Below are 22,552 nucleotides of genomic sequence, written 5' to 3'. Positions count from 1 at the left end.
AGCTACAGACATCATTGGACAGGCTAGGTAAAGTACTAATTGCAGTAGACACACAAATAGACAAATTCGCACACACACAGTTCAGCACTTAAATATACAGCATATCTTTCATGAGGGGGCAGGATAAGAAATATTTTCATGCATAATGTATTGATCAGAATCGCTTCATTATCATTTTAATAACTGCGAGATCATTTAATCATTTTATTTAACCACTTTGAATACTGACTTTTAAGTCACCCTATTTTGCTCATTTTGAAAATGCTGCGAAATCGTTAACACATTTTCAATAGAAGCAATGTAACCATGTCTACAAATATAAAGGAAATATATTAAAAATGTAACTGATACAGCTGATTTTATTTAAAAATAACAAAATCACTATGTAACTACAGTTATTGTAATAAATGTCCACAAATTCCCATGTACAGTACAGCAGATATAGACTTTACCAAAAACTGTGCCACTTGATTTTTATTACAGAAACCTGTAAGATTGGATAGCTGGTAGTTACTGCATTCTGTGAATCAATATGAAGTAACTTGCTTAATGCAAACGTAACGGGGCTCATTCAGTTTATAATGAGCAGGTTGCAAAGTGACGAAACCCTCAGTAAAAGTAGTACAGTGTTGAGCTGGCCATGGTGGGAAACCGGCCTTTTGGCGTAGAGCGCTTAACACTGCACTGCTAGAGCTGCTGCGCTGAGGGGCGGCGGCGGCCAGCGGCTCCAATCCTGGGCTCCGACCTCAGACGGTTACACATAATATTGGTAGACTATAATCCAACGTTACATTGGAATGAATTGGAAATGTAGTGGAAATTAAGGTAATACATAAACAGGTAAGTAGGGATATTCTATTTAAAATGATTGTAGTTTTTAATTATTTTGAGGAGCTATGGCAAGTTCACTTGGAGCATGACTGGCAGATATAATATGCAGGGGGTGTTGGACAAAAATGAGGCCCTTTGCTCATTGTACAAGCAGTACAATTGAACACTAATCTATTCAGACATCCTTTTCTCTCCTCGAGTAACTGAGCTGAGGCAGGTTTGCCCTTCAGGTTTTGTTAAAATGCAGTTTGTGCTGTGAATGTTAGTAGAAGTAGACATTAATTATAGGTTAATAAAAGGAGGAAAATGATCCTTTCACTGACTTACACCCCCCACCTAATTTTCTTTAAAAATCTTTTTTTTATTTTTTTTATTTGGCACATAAACTCAAACAATGCCAAAGTGATCTAAAATGTGAATGTGATGAGTGGATAAAGTTGATCATTGACATATCCTCTGCCACAGGTGACCAAATAGCATTGCATTATACCAAAGTGATTTTCACATGAATTGCCACAGTAGGAGAAATGCAACATTTACTGGCATTTGAATATGTCAGATGTAATGAGGCCACATTTGATTCCACAATTCAGTGCAACATTTCTTTCTTGTTCTTCCCAGTTCAGGTACATCAGCCCTTATAAACAAGGACTCTGACAAAAAAAAATGTAATTTTAAAATAACAGAGAAGATGGCAGTGGTAATTCAGATCAAAAAGTATATATTTTTATCTCATTTAAATTTCTCATAATCTCCCCCATATCCAAAAACCATTCAAATGGTCTTATTTGGTGGTTTAACTCACAGTGTCTGCACAATAAGCACTGCCCCATTCTCAGGTGTATCAACAGGAACTAGTTTACTAGTTTCACTAGGAAGTAGTGCTACTAGTGTGTAGCAACCACAAGCAGAGGCAATGGGATACAAAACAGGCATCTGCAACTAACCAGCTTTGCCCCAGCAAATGATCACATGATATGATTGATTTAGACATGGCATTGGGGATCCTGATCATGTTTGAACATGACCAAGTAAAACATTAATAAAAAATAAGTCTGTTACAACCTCTGAACAAAACCTGAATGCTCATGGCAATCAATTCCCACACTCTCACACTGATAATAAACTTAAAACCATCTATGCCTATTAACAGGCTCATTGAAAATACAATTGTATATTATCATAGTTTAATTAACCCTATACATAAGCTGACATAAAATATTATTAATAAATGGAAATGGAAACAAAAATCAAAGATACTAGTAGGCTGAATAAAGTATACAGAAGGCATTGTGATATAGGAATGAGACTGAACTGAATTATAATCTAATTTGAGTCTAGGGAAATGCTGAGTATAAGGTGAATCAATATTGGAAATAAAATAAACATTAGCTCCTATTGAGACAAAGTGCTTTACAACAGATCAGATTTTTCATATATATATTACTAGATCAAAGACTATATTGGTTGAAAATATGTTTAACCCTAAAATTAACATAAATAAATATTGCATTGAATATATGGCTACCAATGTGCTGACCCAGACTAGGCCACGTTTCTGTTCTCTGGGGGCTCAAGTTCACATGCAACTTGCAGATGGAGAGTGTTCAGCAGTGACACTTGATGGACACAAATGAAATGCTTTTTGCAGCAATAACATTGCAGCCTATTGGAGGTTTGAATTCAGAGCAACAGAATCGGCACTACCACAAGACACAATCACATTTTAACAAAAAGTAATGCTTCCTTCTAGGATATTGGGTTTTCATAATATTGTATATGCAGCGGGTGTGCTTTCACGCTGTAACTGTTTTTCAGTAGCAGTGTACTTCAATAAAAAGCAATTGTTCCTCATTCATTCAGTTAGCTCATAATAGCCCTTCGGTTTGTCAATTGCTTTGACTACACCACACACACAGTGTGGAGTATGCAAAAGTGATATGAATAAATTGGTCAGTTATTGTAGAATTAGGTATGTGTTACAATTAAACAAACCAGCGGAAAACAAAACACCAAACAACAGTTTTTGGGTGAATTTTTTTGGAATGGTTCCTCTTAATTTCTTTTCCAATTGTTTTTTTTGTTTTAAATTGTTTTTCTCCCAATCTATTTTTTTTTATATATATATTTTGGTTATCAAAGCCATTCCTTTTATCTTTATTGGGAAAGCAAACATGCTAGTGTGTTAGAAATTGATATTATAAACAAGAAATCAAAAATACATCCACAAATCCCAATGTATAAACAGTTACAAATTCAAATGCAATGTCTTCAAAATGTAATACACATCACTACTATGTAAAACTATTATACACAGCTTGTTATACAAATAAAGAGGGGGGGGTAGTTCCCTTGCACATGATCCCTAAGAGCTAAGCATGCGTTTCCGACTGAAGTGTTCTTACAATGTAAGCCAAAATTAGGCCTCCATATAGCGAGCCAGGGTTACCATTTGTGTGACGAATTGTCCTGTGTTTCTCATGTCACAACACGGCACAAGAGTCCGTTTAATAGACTTGAGTTTAAAGGGATGTTCACTTTATTTAAACATTACAATTGAATACTGTATTACCAACTGTAAAAATGCATTTCATACATGTGTTTAGGAAATAGTCCTAGAGATTGTAAATGTGGATTTGGTCTTTCACATAAAAAAAAAGATAACTGTGAAAAAAATTAAAATAAATTGACAATGCTGAAAACAGTCTGGAGTACTACACTTCCAGATAGAAAATAAACAAAGGCTAACTCCTCCGAGTCTGGGGAATTAATAGGTCTTGAAAATAGTTAAATGAAATATGAACAGTTTGTCTGAAATACTGTATATGCTGGAATTAAGTGATTTTGAAATAAAAATTCACTTAAAAAGATACAATAAATCTTCAACAGAAGCAAAGACTTAAGATCAGGGCACATGTTCACACTAAAAGAATGTATACATATAAAAATACTACTAAAATAAAATTAACACTCCTAACAAACTGACCTTGATGTGACTGAAATAGTAGATAAAATATGAAATGGACACACATAAATAGCCAGGGTTATTGAGAGCTCATGTGGAAATCATGTGGAAGGGATCATTTTTGTTGCCACATAAATCCAACATTCATTTTAACTACTGCAGAAAAAAAAAATAGTATCTACATTTTAATTATCCTTATTGCAAACCTCTGTACAAAAAAATACACAAAACAAATCTTATAAAAGTGCAGTTGTCTGCTGGTAATTGACAATAAGGCAAAATTATATACAAAAAAAAAAAAAAAGTTTTAATATACATTCAAACACCACTCTCTGCGTATTGCAGATGCATTTAATTTGTTCCCTGCAAAACGATCCAGTCTCTTGAACAGGGATGTGAGAAATGCTATAGATAACTTCCTTATTCTAAATTTACTTACAAACTAAGGGCAAAGACATCTTCGGGGGATAGAAAAAAAATCCTTACAATTATTATATGTAGGGGAAATCATACAGATATTCACATTTTATTCAATTTTCTTTCCTCAAGAAATACTGGCACAACCTACAGTCTTTCAATTTAATGTAGATCTGTACATAAAGTGGCACTGCATATTTCATGAAATTGCAGAAAAAAAAAAGATAACATTACCAATTTCTTAGCTTCTGCAAAAGATAATATCTCTATCTTGGGGGATATCACTGATATTTTCTCAGAGAAAGCTAATTTTACAGTTTTTTTGGAAACAAATACAGTCCCTGCTGCAATAATCAGCAATTTTGTTTTTACTTCCTTAAGATTTACTGAAGGGTTATGCAAGTTAAACTTATAATCAAAATGCCTGTGCTTGTAAACAGGTAGTCCTCATACAGGCTTCAGTAACTATCCAATTTGCCCCTGGACAGGCAAAGGTGCTGGTGTGAGTAGCAACCCACCAGACTTCAAAGGGCTAATGTTTATTAAAAAAAAAAAAAAAAAAAAAAACCTTCAAAACTGATCTAAACGTTTCAATTGATAATCCAAAAGGAAAACATTTTTATAAAACAGGATGAAGCCAACAACTAACAAAAGGTTCAAAAACTACCTGACAGAACTTAAAGCAATTTGACAAATTATGGAGACAAACTCTATGAAGCCTGTAACAGGTTGAGCTGGGCTCACAGTTCAGATCAATCATAAGTGTTTTGCTTGATGTTGTATACAGCTGTAGAGAGCAATGTAAAGTGAAATAACCTAAAATGAAAAAACGGTCTGCCTGGAGTTTTGTGGTTTTCTCACATTCCTATTTTTACCATTTTAGAGAGTACGGTCTCAGATACTTCAGTTATTTTGGCTTCTTAGTCTCAAAACCTGAATTCCGTTCCAAAAACACAATTTCTGCCTTATTAATTACATGTAATTTTGTACTAAAAAAATAATTAACAGTCCTTTTCACAAAAAAGGTTGAGCAATATTCTCTTCATCTTCTCCATGAACGGCTCTCATCTTCGTCCTCTTCGTCATCGTCTTCCTCCTCTTCCTCGGGCAGTAAGAGGGAGCTCTCCGTTTCCTGGATACAAAGGTACAGCGTTACACTCTGTTGAGCTCATCCTGCTGTTGCTGTCGATTACTATAACTCTGACCATAAACAATCCAAATTACACCAGGTACGGTGCTTCCTCAAAATGTGCACAATTTCTTATGTTTTTCATCTATTATTTGTTCCAGCACAATGGAAGATCTGGTTTTATTTATGCTAAAAAAAAAACTAAAAAACTAAAAAACTTCTATACATGATATAGTTTAAACTTAAAAGTTGACAGTGTTATTCTCATAAAGTGAATTTCTCCAGGAAAGTAATTTGAAACCGAATGGAGACTAATTTCAGCTGTATTGATGATACAAGATAATAATACTTAATTTAAACCGATTTATATTAACCTCTTCCTTCGCTTCCTCTTCCTCTGGTTCAGTGGATACAGATGGTGTCTTGGGCTTGTACCATGATATCTGTAGAATGCGACCTTTGAACTTTGCACCTTGATTCGCAGCCTGGAAGAACAAAAGTCACTTGTTAAAATTGTGGTTTCAAAAGACTTTTATTATTATGTATGGCCAAGTCTATTAGTAGTAATAACATTAGAGCTCCCTCTGCTGGCAATTCATGATCTTCCAACACACAGATGAGGGTTTTTAACTATGTGGGTTTATATGCAGTTTTTAACTCGTGAAGTGATGATGTGTGTGGGCATATTTGGAACGAAGACTCAGGAGAATCAAGTTGTGCACCTTACAGTTGTGCATTGTTCGTTACTGTACATCATGTTGTAATCCTAACTTTATAAAACATTTCTATTCACATCTTGCTGCTCCATCAGTGAGGTGACAAAGCACTCGGGTAATATCAGTAAAGTATTAAACAACTAGACGCAAGGCACAAGCCACAGCTGTACACTGTTTAATTTGAACACGCTGTCACATGACAGCCATGGATTTGGTGATGTCAGTGTCTCGAGTATTGTTCTCTGCGTATGTAAACCACCCTCTGTGGCATTTTCCTGCAAAAACAGCATGAAAGCGGTATATAGAGCTAATTTACATATTAATCCACTCCTTTGCCCTTATTTTGCATGATGTCTGGTAAACAGCAGGTCATCCTGAGTACAATAAACTTAAACCATGTAAACCCTGAGTGAGAGAGCAGAATTTAAATTTTTGACTCGAGCACAGTGTCTTGAATAAGGTCAAAACACAAGTAAACTCCACCAATGTTCTTCACATTTCTGAGATAAGGAAGACCATAACTTATTGAAGCCAGGAAACTGATTTGAATAGGCAATTAAACAATACAGCTGTCAGCCAACAGTAACAGAGGGATATTCAAAAGCTGTGTGATAATGTGTATGGATATCACACAGACCATGAAGTAATATCAAAGACCTCTCTTCGTAATTCACACTACCGATACAAAACAAAAATGTAACATTCAGTAATCTACTTTAAATCATGTCTTCCATGACGTTTATTTTGTTCTCGTGCCCCGACCCCCACAGCACCAGGAACTTACATTTTCTGCCTCACTTCGAGTTTTGAATGTCATGACAACACTCGTGGCATCATGGTCACGCAGATCTTCAATCTCCCCGTATTTCTGTGAGAAGGACAAAAGGTAAGAAATAACACTCAATATCAATGCTGTCAAGTCTTTAGAACAGGGCTCATTAAAACAGACATCTTTGAGGCAGAATGCTCTTGCGTGTGCCGGTACATGCATGGAGTGTGCGGGTGTGCGTGTTTTTCCTGGCTTGGTGACCACTGGGAAGAGAGAAGCCCTGATCCCATATCTAATCCCGGGCAGTAAGAGCTCCATCTGTCCGTGCTGCTCTGGAACGTAATCACTCAGGCCTCTCGTCACCTACCACAAAGTGAGGCATGAGTTCTTCCTTCTCCTCTTTGGTCACCCCCAGTATGGCCAGGGCTCGAGGCCGGTGGTCGACCACCATGTGGTTGCCTCCTCCTCGCCCCCTCATACTCCTCCCTCGACCTCTGCCACGACCTCGGCCTGGAGTCACCTTTCCTCGTCCAGCGGGAATCAACCCCAAGCGAGCCGCCTGGGAAAGAACGGCACAGAGAGGTCAGTCGCTCCACAGGCACAGCAGCACTCACGCCTCTCCGACCAAGACCCACGACCTCAGACTTTAATGCTATGGAACATCTGAGTAGCATCTCTTCTCTCTCTCTCTCTTTCTTTTTGTTTTTAGTTAATTCATAAGTCTCTGTCCTCTGGACATGTAAAGTGCCTGCTGTTTAATGCAGCTTATACCACAAAAAGAGCTTGAGCAATGTATGTTTTATGTTCTCTAATTAAACCATGTCAGCTTAGGAAAGTTGTACTGCTGTAGTGGCCAAAAAAAACAACCTCCCGCCCGCCCCCAAACATTTAAAATCTAGGTAACGAAGAAAATGTCATCCAAGCAAAAATTAAGGTAGGAAGATAACATTTCACATAACTAATTTGAATAGTTCTAGGCTTATCTTCACTCACCTCTACCTGTAACTGGCTAAGTTTCTTTTTCAAGTCGGTTGTGTCTTCTCCAGAGCTTAACTTTTTATGGAAATCCAATTCTGCGTCTAACAGTTCTTTCTGTGCCTTAAAAAGAAATTATAATTAATTTACCTACAAGAGTCTAATTGGGATAGAATTTCATGCTTTGAGTGAAAAACTCAAGGCACATTTCCCCTGAAATTGACTTTCTGGTAGAAATTGTCTGACTTTCAAGGGAAAGGGAAAATTCTAATGTAAACTGGTTGTCAACCTCAGACAGAAAATCTATTAAATTATTTAAAGCATCAGTAATGGCTTATATGCATATATAATTTACTAAAGTCTGATGAAATTAGGAGTAAAGGCCTTATTTTGCCATTACAAATCAAAACAAAAATATTTCTTAAACACTTTATTGTGAAAAGTATTTGTTGGGTCGGGGGGATGAAGGAAATGTAATCAAATCAACTGACCCAACTCACATCTATCTTAGTCTTGGGCTGGGCAGACTTCACTGAAGTGTTGGTGGCTGGTTTCATTTCATCCTTCAGCTGAGAGATCATCTCTGCAAGGTCTTTTAGTGTCTTCATTATTCCAGCTCTTTCCTCTGGTTTCATGTTTTTATTTTTTTCAAGCCGGTTGATTAGTACCTGAAATATAAAAGTTATCTTTGAAGTCTTATTTGCCCCTTTCATTGTTCTTGTAAAGGGAACTGGAGGAGATACTGAAAACTCTGGAAATCATTCACTACTTAATGTTCCTTAACTTAAGCTTGATATATCGTCCTAACACACGAGGCCCCGAAAAACAGAATCAACACTTACCTTCTGACATTCTATTTGTTTCTCTAACATTTCTTGCTTCTTTTTCCTCATATCTTGCTGCAGTTTTAGCGTCTCCTAAATTGAAACAAAAAGTAGGATTAATCGAGTTGAAGCTTAAAATTTCCCATCCTCCTGCTCTTCGGAATACTGTTATGAAACTAACCAGTACATAACTGTCCTAAAATAAAAAAATACACTTGCCTGCTTTTTCTTCACGGCCTCATGTGCTTCAAGTACTTTAGTAGCTTTCGCCATTGGTTTTGAAGTCATTTTCATTACCGCAGAACTGTAGGGGCCCTTTTGTAGACTTGTAGAGTTAGTCATTGCCTAGGGTAACAGGACCAAATACAATGAACAACTGTTCCACATTCATGAGAAAGCTATTTTTCTTAATCACAATTTGATTATCATCCCATTTGTGCTCATAGATTACCTTGGGAGAGCAACGCATTTCTCTACGTACAGAAAGCCCCATGCTCAGTGCCTTTTAAAATAAAACTCCTTTCTTTCCTACGCTGAAGATTTTTATCTTTATTTACAACTTACAAAAAAGCTTTTGAGGCTTCATACTTAATCTTCCAAGACATTTGCGTCTTGTAAGAAGGAAGAACATTGAATTATTAAAAAGGTGGGCGCTTTTATGTGTACTTACTGATAATCATGTTTGTAGTCATATAATGGACACGCACCCTTTTTATCCCCCACCCCCCAAAACACTGGGCTAAAGACAAACTTGGTAGGCTTTCCATAACTATGCGTTTTAAAACAAAAATGTATCAGATGTATCCGTTCAATTAAAAAGACTAACATTCATATATATATATATTCACTTCAACTCCATTTCATAAGCCTCACCTCATGTCTCCTACATAACATCCTACACACTAACAGTGCATTAAGAATAATATTTTTAAAAGGAGTTGGTAATACCAATATAACTAGAATCAAAATTCATGCAACACGTAAAGCCTATTGTACAAAACTGAAACGGTGATGCTGTTACCAGTGAAGGGTCTGTATTAGACTGGAGTGAATCTACTTTATTTCCAGCTGTGGCCCCGAGACGGTGCTTCAATGTCATCTTGTTAAGGACGTAAGATCCAGGGTTATGTGGCTTGTTGATAACCTTAAAATGCAAAATATAGGATGATTAGAGCACAGTTTATTTTTCAATATGTGACCTGAGTAATCACATCTCTTGAATAAACATCAATAGTTTTAATTCCTAATGCCAATCAATGTTGCCAGCCTTCATTTTCAAAGGCAGTTTCTCTGGCCTTCAGTGTCCACATCTTTACAGAAATAAAATAAAACATGAAATAAAACAAACAAATGTGCCAATTCTATGCAATGATCGAAAAAACATGGGATCTCCAAAGAACTGTTATTCAATAAACAAGACTGCATTCATTAATATATTCCCTTTGTTAACACTAAATTTGATTTATTTATATAAACAATGTACGATATCCCGTGAGGTGAGAAAACAAAACAAAAAAAGGGAAAGAAATGTAATCTAGTTTCAAGGAGCGTTCCTCAGAGATGACAAGACAGTGGTGTGTGAACAAAACATAAAACATTCAACACAAACAGAAGAATATACTAGAATATGCAACACAGCAATGTCCTGGAGGGCCTCCATTGTTACAGGGATGCAATGACCTACCTTATGAACATTGGCATGGGGGGGCGCTACTGGCGCAGTCTGCGTCTGGGCCTGTTGATGCTGCTGCTCATTGTTCTCCCTGTGCCAGTAAACTCTGATAAACCTATTATTTAACACCGCTTCTGTGCTGGATATCGCTCTCCTGGCTTCTTCATTCGCAGTGTACTGTATGAGAGCTGCTTCCGGATCACCTCCAAACACAACCTGAAAGAGAAGGGCCGTGTTATTTTCCATCACCATCAGAAGTGTGCTCCCATGCCAGGATTGATGCAATAAAGAAATCTGGCATTCGCATAAGCATTTGAGTGCCCTGCTGAACGCTGTTAGCACTCCAAGCGTAACATGTGTTTTTACGGTATTCGTTTACCTTGCAAACCTTAGAAATGTATGCAAATACTTTGCCTAGCTTGTCAGTTATATAGCCACATGTCACGTATCATGGTGGTGGAGGCCAGAATATTATTGTTTATGTACAAGCCCCTGATTTTATAATGTAAACAATGTATACAATTAAAACTAAATCTTACCTGGATGTTGACAATAGTGCCAAACTTGCTGAAGTGCTCGTTCAGTTTGGTGATATTATTGAGGTCTCTGGGGATTTTGCGAACTTCAAGTTTCGTGTTGGCATAATGGTTTTTCTTTTGGAAACCAGGTTTATGTTGGTTGTTGAAATTTTGCCTGGAGAAAGTAAAGCAAGTTATTTTTGGATCACAGATTCAGACACTTCTCTGCAGAATTATCCATTAAAACAAATTAGTTTACAGCATTAAAAATATAACCAATCAGCTTAACATAGGGTGGTTAACTAATTTATTTGAAATAGCAAGGCATAATGTACCTTAATGTATAATGAAAAAGAAAAAAAAAAAAAAGGTTTAAGATTCTAATAACATATCTGAATGTACTTTATGTGTAGAATACCTATACTTATACACTCAACATACAGTAAAATAGGAGAAGGAAACCTCTCATGTTCACAAGACACGGTAAGACACCATGCTCTTACTTGTCCATCCAGGGCTTCTTCACCGGTGGCACATCAGCATTCGACATGGGCCTCTTCCTGCTCTCCTGGTCATTGCTGAACCTGGCGTTGTTATTTGTCATAACTGAAGCAGACGGCTCAGTCTGGATGACAATATTCGCTGCTACAGAGGGAACAAAATACATGATTTAAAATGTACGATGGCATAATAAACTTCAGAGTTTAGCATGTTTATCACAAATCTGCTGCTGTATAAAGAGAAAGAAAGGAGGAGTGGGAATGTAGTGACCTCTGGAGTTCTGCGTGTCCATGTCACTGGAAGTGAGTCCAATGAGATTGGGCCGCTGTGTCTGTATCCGGGGGATGAACTGCCTGTACTGGGGTCTGCCTGGAGTCGTGATGCCAGGGGCCTCTGGGTTATAAGCTTCAGGATCATAGTTATCTGAATGTAAAAAGGAAAACATATGCAAGTAGGTTAAAGAAATAAATAAAATTACAATCACTAAGATTTAAAATTAAGTGGTAGAATAAAAAAATATATATATATTAAGTGGAATTTGAATAAAACAGGACTTCCATAACTTTAACAGCACCTGAACTGCACTTTCCTTGAAGGTAATAAAAAAAAAAAAAAAAAAACTTGGGAGGAATGCCCCATAAACAAAAACAATCCCAAGAACAGTAAAGTGTTGAGTGAATACATTACTGTAGTGAACAAGAAACAATAACAAAAAAACATCCTTTCCCAGGTTAATCAGTAAAGATTGCAGTTTTTGATGTTTACTCATTTTATGTATTAGCGTTTACATTTCTCCAATTCTCACAAACTATTAACGAGAGAAATCACTGAATGAACTGCAGCGGGAAGTGAATTCCTGTGTAACAGCATACCAAATTGTCATCCTTCTGAATACAATACAACCCCCCAACTCTTTTGACTATTTTTCTTAATTTGTGACCTATCCTGAATTTAGCAAGTTAATCTTATTTCAAAACATTCAAAATTAGACAAGTATTTGAGCTTATTTAAGAAGCGTCAGATTAAACCGATTCAAATTCAATAAAGAGAAGATATTTTATTTTTATTTTCAGTTAAGAGAGTCGGAGGACAAATTGACACTGAAAACTGGCAGCCTTCATTAGAAGTGATTTTCAGTGTTACCTATGTGTGTTTTAGAAAGACCAAGGACCCCAATCATAAGAGTATTAAAAAATACATATGCTTACATTCGGATAATGTATACTGAGGATGCTGAGGTATAGGAGGAGGAGGTCCTACTCCTGGCGGTGCAAGAGTAGAAATTGAACTCGTCCCTGAATGCTCACGAGTATCTATTGCACTTGTTGGTATTAATGGAGGTCCTATAAAAAATACAATATCAAGCTAAATTGGTTGCGGTTGCATGGGGAGGGATTTCAATTAAAAGGTAACATCACATGCTCTACTTTTACTACAACAACAAACAAAAAAACATGTAACTTAATATTTTGAAGATTAATTATTGAGGTCTTTGTCGTATGTAATACTTTGTGACAGAATCAAACTCTTTAAAATGAAAATTTGCATTCTATAAAAGAAAATGTTCACAAAATGAAATCATGCATTGTCATGGCAATAGAAAAGAAAAGAAGAGGGCATACATACACACATTTTTTTTTCCATATACAATACGTAGAACAAAATGTTATTAACGTCAGTCAAACAAACCTGGTATTGGGAAGATCCCAGGGGGTGGGGGCTGCCCGTGAGGAGGCATGGGTATCCGTAGGTTGGTGGGTGGCTCTGGCATCGGAGGCATGGGCATCCGAGGAGGTGGCATGCCAGGCGGGGGAGGGAAAGGAATCATGGTTGGCAAGGTGACGTCATCCACTATTAAAGGGTCATTGCCATGATCGAAGGGACACAAGTCTCCACGCACACAGAAGCCCTTCTCTGGTGAGATTGAGACGAATATATATTGCAATCATTTAATGGACACTTAAGAATGGCAACACACACAAAATATCCCTCCCCCACTACTTTGGTTACAACAGGAGGACACTTCTGTAACTGGAGTGTTGTGTAGATTGTGCCAAAGCACTGGTAGATTATGTAGAGCTAAATCCCAAAGGGGGTGGGCTGGGCAGGTTAAAAATACCACAGTGTAAATAAGACAGTCTGGGTAAATATACTGACAGTCCTCAGAGAATTCTACTGCTGAGGTTTAGTGCATCCAAAGGGACCAAAGCAAAACTAAGGACCTGTTATTCTGATTCAGACTTTATTAATCCTGCAGCATCCATGGATAATGGAGATTAATGTATGATACACTGTAATACATCATATATACTGTAGTTCCCAGTGAAATTACCTGGACAATAAATGTATAAACAAAACTATTTTGTCTGCTGAAACAGAAACAGCATGCAATGGGTTTGTATCTTATTTCACCCTAGCAGTTACAGAAGTGCAGTTTTACTCATGCAAGCCTGTCTCAGAAGTGAATTAAGATCTCTGCTGTGCTGCACTTTAATGATGGACGCTCAATTTTCAGAATGGAAAGAAAGCATTTAATATTAAATACTCTGACTAACCTAATGCATAAGAAAAAACATTTGTTAAGAGTTATCACCAACAGAAATATTCAAAATGCCAATGAGGAAATAAAACTGAAAAACATTTTTACGATAACATACCAGCTAAGTCCTTTCCCGATAGCAAACCTTCTACACATACAATTACTTTCAAATATTCAGGTATTCAAGCAAAAGACATGACATGCCCCGAGTTCTCACCGTCGTAGTCTCTGCAGCGGCGTTTCAGAGGGTTGCTTCTGTTGAATGGCTTGGAGTCGCTGTGATTAGAGAAGTAATTAGACCAGCTCTCAGTGGTGCTGTCTGGGAGGTGAGCTGGCGCTACCACAGTAACGGAGCTGGGGGCAGCTGGTCCCCCAGACGAATACTGCTGCTGAGGGGGAGGCAGCGGGAGGAGAGGTGGTGGCGGTTGCTGTAGGGAGCTACACGTTGGAACTGACATCGGGAGATAACCTTCCGGATCCTTCCTCTCCATCTCAAACTTCAGCCTGTGGTCTGATAAACACAAGAGGGTACGGTGGTTTACACCCAGGTGACACTCCACACCTTTGGGCTTGTTTTCGACAAAATCAGAACAAGCCAGCCAAGGAGGGTGTACGAAGCAGAGGGATAGTTTCAAGGGCTTTGTGCTCACAACCCATAACCCATGGAGGGCTGAATTTAGATTTCTAATTATATAAAAGCTTATTCAACTATATACAGTGTATACACAATTATTCTTCAACAAATTCCTTCCAGACTTTTCCAATTTATTGGAAACACATTTATATCAAGTGTCATTATTTGCTTTGGGAACAGCACACACACACTAAAATGTTAGTTAGTTAGTTAGATCACGACACAGTAGATAAAAGGTGCATGATGCAGTGTAGCAGAAAGTCTTTACAGAATTCAATTGGCTCCTGAAGAACTGGTATAAGTGTTTTGTAATAAGCATATAATGTTTTATATTAATACTAGCATTAGAAATAATAGCACGTATATAGACTGAGCAAATTGGATCTATCAAACTAGCAAAAGTCTGTTAGAAATTCCTCTCTGTGAGGAAAGGATCATACAGTGGATAGGTAGCCTGCAGCTGCTCGCTTGTGTAGAGTGTTTGTTGACTTAAGTGTCTTTCCAAAAGAGGCCGGAGAAGTCGCATCAAAGTTATTGATTAACAGTGGTTAATGACGACCATGGGACAGGACTTCTCAGAATACACCAAACAAAGACACCTGGTTTCCGCATCCAACACCACCCCAGGAAAACAACTACAAACATTCCAAAGGCCAGAGACCTGACCCCAAGGCAACACTTCTTGAGAGCATGTGACTGAACCCTGCTTACAGCACCACGTCGTGCTTTCTATAAAGGCTGTTACATATCGTTCTTGGGAAAGACTCCACTCCCATGTCGGGGCCTTCCAGACCGGGCATGTTAAATAAATATATTATTCTCTGTACTTCAAGTCTGCTTTTTTAAAAGAAGGGTTCTACACTAAAGCAGGAAAATGTGTGCCAGTAGCAAAGATTAAATCCTCCTCTGCAATACAGGTTTAAGAAATAGCAATTCCGTTGTGAATACTGAGTCTGGTACAATAAAACACCTAAACACTGTATTCACTGAGGAATAAGAATCTTTGACAACAACCTATTAAGCCCTTTACAAACACTGTAATACATCCTTATAATAGTAGACCTTGTATTGTTTCAGAGATTAATTTACAGGTACAGTTATTTTTATAAATTACATATTTAGGAAACATTTAAAATTAGAACAAAAGTTAAGAACAAAATTAGTGTTGCTGTATGAAATAAAAACTAAAATCCAGTGCTGCTACATTACAATTAAATACCTGCAAAAGATCTAAAAAAAAATGTAATAAGACCATTTTATTTATTGTGGAAACTGCAGTTTGGCAAGGTTTCAAAATGAATACACGAGTATCCATATTTGCATACACAACAAACAAACAAATTAACTTGGATCACGATCAGTGGTCAAGATATTTCACCAGTGCATGCATGTCAAGCCCCTGAGCTTCAAAATGCTATTTGAACCTTACTTTGAAATGCTAGAAGCACTCTTAGAAGGAATGCTAACTAATATATATATTACACACACATATATATATACATATATACACACACACAGTACTGTGCACAAATTTTAGATCAAATCCATATTTGGTGTGACCACCCTTTGCCTTCAAAACAGCATCAATTCTTCTAGGTACACTTTTTGAAGAAACTCGGCAGGTGGGTTGGCACAAACATCTTGGAGAACTAACCACAGTTCTTCTGTGGATTTAGACAGCCTCAGCTGCTTCTCTCTCTTCATGTAATCCCAGACAGACTCGATGTTGAGATCAGGGCTCTGTGGAGGCCATACCATCACTTCCAGGAATCCTTGTTCTTCTTATTGCAGAAGATAGTTCTTAGTAACATTCACTGTATATTTGGGGTCGTTGTCATGTTGCAGAACAAAGTTGGGACCACTCAGATGCTTCCCTGATGGTATTGCATGATGGATAAGTATCCAACTGCCTTCTGCTACAGCCAGATATTTCAAATTTTGACTCATCAGTCCAGTGCACCTGCTGTCATTTTTCTGCACCCAAGTTCCTGTGTTTTCATGCATAGTTGAGTCACTTGGCCTTGTTGCCACGTCGGAGGCATGGCTTTTTGGCCGCAAGTCTTCCATGAAGGCCACTTCTGACCAGACTTCTCTGGACAGTAGATGGGTGTACCAGGGTCCCACTGTTTTCTGCCAATTCTGAGCTGATGGTACTGCTGGACATCTTCAGATTGGGAAGTGAAGTAAGCATGATGTGTCTTTCATCTGCAGCAGTAAGTTTCCTTGGCCTACCACTGTGTCTACGGTTCTCAGCGTTGCCAGTTTCTTTATGCTTCTTCAGAAGAGCTTGGACAACACATCTGGAAACCCCTGTATGCCTTGAAATGTCTGCCTGGGAGAGACCTTGCTGATGCAGAAGAAACTACCTTGTGTCTTGTTGCTGTGCTCAGTCTTGCCATGGTGTAGGACTTTTGACAGTAAACTGTCTTCTGCAACCTCACCTTGTTAGCTGAGTTTGGCTGTTCCTCACCCAGTTTTATTCCTCCTGAACAGCTGTTTCTGTTTCAGTTAATGATTGTGTTTCAACCTACATATTGAATTGATGATCATTAGCACTTGTTTGGTATAATTGTTTAATCATACACCTGACTATATGCCTACAAAATCCCTGACTTTGTGCAAGTGTACCTAGAAGAATTGATGCTGTTTTGAAGGCAAAGGGTGGTCACACCAAATATGGATTTGATGTAGATTTTTCTTCTGTTCACTCACTTTGCATTTAGTTAATTGATAAATATAATCTATTAACATGTCAGGGGGGACCAAACAACACCTTACCATTACGGGTGTCAGCTTTCCCTCGGCTGTGCTCCTTGTCCCCAGTCTTTCCCCGGCTGCCACTGCGGCTGCGGCTCTTGCTCCTGCTCCTGCTGAAACTGCGGCCGCGGTTGGTGCCTGCCCGGCGATCGTACCGCTCTCTGTACGGGTCACTGGTCTTACTATGCCGGTCACCATCTCGGCGCTTGCGGTCATCCCTCCTCTTATCATCCCGACCCCTGAAAACGAATAAAATGGAACATTGATCAGTGTGTCAAGGCAGGCCTCCACCTTCTTCTGAAGCTGAACAATTCAGCCATTAAGGACCATCTCTTTCTGAAGGCAATGCTCTTCACAGAACTGCAGAAATCTGAGCTGCCAAGTATGCAATATTGCGATGATAATTCAGTCAAAAAAGGGTGAAAACATTGGAAATGTTTGTCTGAATGGGAAAAGGAAGCTTAATGATAGTCATTTGAAGGCTTTGCCAGATACATATACATCTTTGCCTGCTATATACACTCACCTAAAGGATTATTAGGAACACCATACTAATACTGTGTTTGACCCCCTTTCGCCTTCAGAACTGCCTTAATTCTACGTGGCATTGATTCAACAAGGTGCTGAAAGCATTCTTTAGAAATGTTGGCCCATATTGATAGGATAGCATCTTGCAGTTGATGGAGATTTGTGGGATGCACATCCAGGGCACGAAGCTCCCGTTCCACCACATCCCAAAGATGCTCTATTGGGTTGAGATCTGGTGACTGTGGGGGCCAGTTTAGTACAGTGAACTCATTGTCATGTTCAAGAAACCAATTTGAAATTATTCCACCTTTGTGACATGGTGCATTATCCTGCTGGAAGTAGCCATCAGAGGATGGGTACATGGTGGTCATAAAGGGATGGACATGGTCAGAAACAATGCTCAGGTAGGCCGTGGCATTTAAACCATGCCCAATTGGCACTAAGGGGCCTAAAGTGTGCCAAGAAAACATCCCCCACACCATTACACCACCACCACCAGCCTGCACAGTGGTAACAAGGCATGATGGATCCATGTTCTCATTCTGTTTACGCCAAATTCTGACTCTACCATCTGAATGTCTCAACAGAAATCGAGACTCATCAGACCAGGCAACATTTTTCCAGTCTTCAACTGTCCAATTTTTGTGAGCTTGTGCAAATTGTAGCCTCTTTTTCCTATTTGTAGTGGAGATGAGTGGTACCCGGTGGGGTCTTCTGCTGTTGTAGCCCATCCGCCTCAAGGTTGTACGTGTTGTGGCTTCACAAATGCTTTGCTGCATACCTCGGTTGTAACGAGTGGTTATTTCAGTCAAAGTTGCTCTTCTATCAGCTTGAATCAGTCGGCCCATTCTCCTCTGACTTCTAGCATCAACAAGGCATTTTCGCCCACAGGACTGCCGCATACTGGATGTTTTTCCCTTTTCACACCATTCTTTGTAAACCCTAGAAATGGTTGTGCGTGAAAATCCCAGTAACTGAGCAGATTGTGAAATACTCAGACCGGCCCGTCTGGCACCAACAACCATGCCACGCTCAAAATTGCTTAAATCACCTTTCTTTCCCATTCAGACATTCAGTTTGGAGTTCAGGAGATTGTCTTGACCAGGACCACACCCCTAATTGCATTGAAGCAACTGCCATGTGATTGGTTGGTTAGATAATTGCATTAATGAGAAATTGAACAGGTGTTCCTAATAATCCTTTAGGTGAGTGTAGTGTATACTTGTAGGTAGTGTCCAATTGAAACTGATCTTATTGGCAGCATTCAAGGCAGAATTATACATCAAGTCTATGTGTGGGGTTTTCTTATAAACTTGCCGTGATTCATTAAGATCAGACCGATTTCTCAAAGGGCTCCTTCTCCTTCGTCCATCCCGGTCTTCATCACAATTCCCTGCCTGAAAACACGAATAATATCATGAGTGGTACTTAAACAATACCCACAATTTGTAGTCTATCAGTAATTTTAATTAAAAAAAAATATAATTTGTCATAACATTTTACACAATCTCCAAATAAAATCATTCCTTCTGCAATTAAAACTATCCATGGATGTACAACACAGAGGAATTTACCTCTTCCTTGATATCTTCAATTTTTACAGGTTTCGTGTCCTCTTTTATAGATTCCTTCACTGGTAATTCTGGATTTCCCAAGTAGTTTTTTGTTGTTAAACATTCAAACAGTTTGTCTACAAATCCAGTTGTCTCTGAAATTAGAAAAATACAAATATTTATAACAGTAGAGTAATGAAAGCAAGTGTTAATTACATTATCATTCAGCACCAAATAACACAAGTTTCATCTAGTACAGTGGCTCTCAACCCTGGTACTGGAGGAACCCCTACCCTGGCTGCTTTTTGTTCCAACTGAGCTCTCAATTACTTAATTGCACCCTTAATTTAACAATTTCCTTTTCATTATTTTAAATAGTAGGGAGTTTAAATATAAATCAGTATAAGGAATGTGTTCTTATTAAATAACCATATTTTTAAGAGTTACACCATTTCAAAAGTCAAATGTAAGCAAATTAGTTAAATTAAGGGTTCAATGAACTAGTATAGTGAGAGCTCAGTTGGAACAAATACCAGAAAAACTCTTATTTGAATTTTGTATACAAACAGTTACAAAAGTTAAAATACAAACCCAGCATTTACCTTTTTGTAAGAAGACATCCAGTTGATCTGCACAAAGTGCTTTAAGCTCCTTTTCAGGTTTGTCTTTCTTTACTAAAGCAACTACATAGTTGGCTAAAGCTGATGGATCTGCGTCACATCTATAAAGAAAAAGACTTACTGTCATCATCTTACCAACAATCCCAGAGTCTCCAGTGACAACAATTTAACATCTCAGCTCAAAACCAAGTTACACAGTAAGCAAGTTAACACTAATAAAGATGACACTTAAGAGAAAGATGAGCATGCAAAGCACATAGATAATTTACAACATGAAGGCCTATTCATTATTGAGTAATTTGCATTTTTAAATTCCAAGGAACCAGGACTTTAAGTTAGACTCTCTTCATTCTACAGTTGCTTAATTATCACATCAAGCAGGGCAAGTTCGAGCTAAATGCACTTAAGATGCATTATGATTGTCTGGTTTTCTTTATTCATAGACTGATATCTCCTAAAGACAATGTTATGTAGATGGAAGGACAGAGGTCCAGATATTAACAATTTGCCATCAATGGCATTTTGATGTATATATTCTGATGCAGTGTATTTCATCAATAAGCTGGCGCATAAGGAATAAAAGCAAAGCACAGTAATGGAGCAAGATGTTTTTAGTTTAATTGTACTTTAAAGCCACCAAACGTAACTTCCAATTGTAGGCTATATGCTGTTCTCGGTAGAACGACAAAAAGACTAAGCCTACATGTAGTTTGTACTGAATAACAAAAAGCACATTAAACTGACATCAGGTTACATGCTAAGATATGCTTCTCATGAGGGAAAATTATATATTTACATACTTGTAACCATGTAAATGTAGACATGATTAAAGTTGAGATTGTATTGCACTCCTCTGCTGAACTTAGTGCAAACATCTCAAAAACAACATTTAGTGCCAGCAAATAAGGCCACAGCTTGGTTTACAATTAGTGCTTCCATCATATATTATACTAAGCTCTGCCAATTGAGGCTACATGATCTCTGGCAAACTATTTTATTTCATGTTTTAACTTTACAAGCTCCGTTTAAAGAAAACACACACAAACACACACACACACACACACAAAACAGATCAAGTGCAGTTGTGGGGTTTGTTTGTTTATCAGCCTTTGGAAACGTAGGTAACTTTTGAATAGATACATTACATTTGGAGTGCAAACAAGTGTGGGGTTATTAGTTTTATATTTACAGAAGAAAACGACTCAAATCAAAATAAGATGCGCTAGCACGCGATTCTATCAAGATGAGATATATATATATATATATATATATATAATTATACCTACCTGATTAAAACTAACTAACTAGTGCAAACTTAGTTAGATCTGATGATATAGAGGTAAGTGGATGAATACACAACGTTCACAAAATAAAATAAAATGGCATTTTCTTTTTAAAAAGGTTCTTAGAATTTGAACTGGCCTCTCTATTTGAATCATAAGTGTATGGCCTAAGAAAAGGATACGGTGTTCAAAACATGGCTATGTTAAAGTTGCACAGGTTCACAATCGGTGGAGCCTGAACATCTCCAAAGTAAAACAACTTTCCACGGCAGACTGTCATCGCTGGCCTGGCCTCTTTGCAGCAGCGCGACCGACGACTTATGTACGCTGGAGCTACCGGGGTGCCGAGTAAACAAACCCTGAACTGTAACCCATTAAACATCAGCTTCTCTCTAAAGTAAAGCTGGGAACTGTCTTTTTCAAAACGTGCCACGTCGTTAAAATACCTTATATCGCCTAAATGGATGCAAACCAGCACGTCCAGAAACTACGCTGCCACATAAAATTAAAATGTCATTTCATTTGCTTTACTTACATCGGTTCCAAGAGTTTGGCCAGCCACGACTTCAAAGCCTCCACATTCTCAATGATCATTTTCTTTAAAAATGTACTTTATAATACTGACTATAAATTAAAGAGATTTGGCGTTAATCCCACTTTCATTATCAGAGTATACAGATTGTGGATGCAGCTTTTAGGCCTAATACTAGGCAACTTGCAGGTCGAACAAACTGCTTTACGTTCAAGTGCGTGACGCAAAATGAGTGACAGGGAGAGGAGCCAGTCGGCGCTGTGGTCGAGGAGGCTGTGCTGAAAGAGCCAATCGGTGCGCTGGAGAGGCGGGCTTATTTGGACGTAGGTTAAAACATCACGATACACATGCGTGCAATTGTCAGTGCGTGATAGTGTGCGTTTAATTTACATACTGACATGGAGCGTTCAGGTCAAGGTTTATGAGAGATATTGTTTTAATCGTTTAGGATTGTACATATTATTATTTAATAACAAAGAAAAGCTGCACAGGACAGTAAAGTCGTTGTGCCAAAATCTTAGCAGGAAAAGTGGCAATCATTCTGACGTTTCTGCACTTGGAAACTTGTTCAAGCCAGCTAAGCTAAGGCTTTCATTCTGCTTTTAATAGTTATGAGACAATATTGGGATGCTACGATGGATATTATATTGTTTCCCCCAGCTAATCAAACCGAACAAATTAAAAATAGTTCTAGGGGAACACAGAGAGACAGCTGAAATCGCAGCAGGGTACATCTGCTGCAACATGGCAAACAGTAGCATAGCCATGTCCCCAAATTGAACTCTTCTT

General features: G+C 38.1%; 1 protein-coding gene across 3 annotated transcripts; it reads right to left on the bottom strand.

The window, feature by feature from the left end:
- Positions 1-3,347: 3,347 nt before the first annotated feature.
- Positions 3,348-21,976, bottom strand: rbm27 (RNA binding motif protein 27). Of its 3 annotated transcripts, none has more exons than XM_066716864.1 (21): positions 21,767-21,976; positions 19,931-20,049; positions 19,350-19,483; positions 19,093-19,172; positions 17,269-17,486; positions 14,074-14,367; positions 13,007-13,231; positions 12,526-12,660; positions 11,588-11,740; positions 11,320-11,461; positions 10,838-10,991; positions 10,311-10,514; positions 9,648-9,770; positions 8,846-8,971; positions 8,645-8,719; positions 8,294-8,470; positions 7,821-7,925; positions 7,195-7,386; positions 6,843-6,926; positions 5,717-5,827; positions 3,348-5,345 (listed from the first exon to the last, which is right to left on the bottom strand). In XM_066716864.1, the coding sequence occupies exons 1-21, from the start codon at positions 21,823-21,825 to the stop codon at positions 5,256-5,258; spliced, it is 3,000 nt and encodes a 999-aa protein (XP_066572961.1). In that variant the 5' UTR covers positions 21,826-21,976; the 3' UTR covers positions 3,348-5,255. The 3 variants fall into 3 exon arrangements, with proteins under 3 accessions (XP_066572961.1, XP_066572962.1, XP_066572963.1); XM_066716865.1 differs by having other exon boundaries at positions 8,303-8,470; XM_066716866.1 differs by having other exon boundaries at positions 7,821-7,919; positions 8,303-8,470.
- Positions 21,977-22,552: the final 576 nt, after the last annotated feature.

Source organism: Amia ocellicauda, chromosome 11 (genome assembly GCF_036373705.1).
Source record: "Amia ocellicauda isolate fAmiCal2 chromosome 11, fAmiCal2.hap1, whole genome shotgun sequence".
In the NCBI taxonomy this organism is placed as follows: Eukaryota; Metazoa; Chordata; class Actinopteri; order Amiiformes; family Amiidae; genus Amia; species Amia ocellicauda.
The sequence above is the reverse complement of the archived record's forward strand: the minus strand, read 5'-3'. Positions and strand labels throughout refer to the sequence as shown.

What these genes read in the sequence shown, in the direction of transcription:
- rbm27 (XM_066716864.1), bottom strand. Translation starts at nt 21,825, where the DNA reads ATGATCATTGAGAATGTGGAGGCTTTGAAGTCGTGGCTGGCCAAACTC. An exon ending in TCTGATCTTAATGAATCACG is followed by an intron (nt 17,487 to 19,092) that starts GCAAGTTTATAA and finishes ATTCGTTTTCAG; the next exon opens with GGGTCGGGATGATAAGAGGA. An exon ending in CTAATACAGACCCTTCACTG is followed by an intron (nt 8,972 to 9,647) that starts GTAACAGCATCA and finishes CTGTTACCCTAG; the next exon opens with GCAATGACTAACTCTACAAG.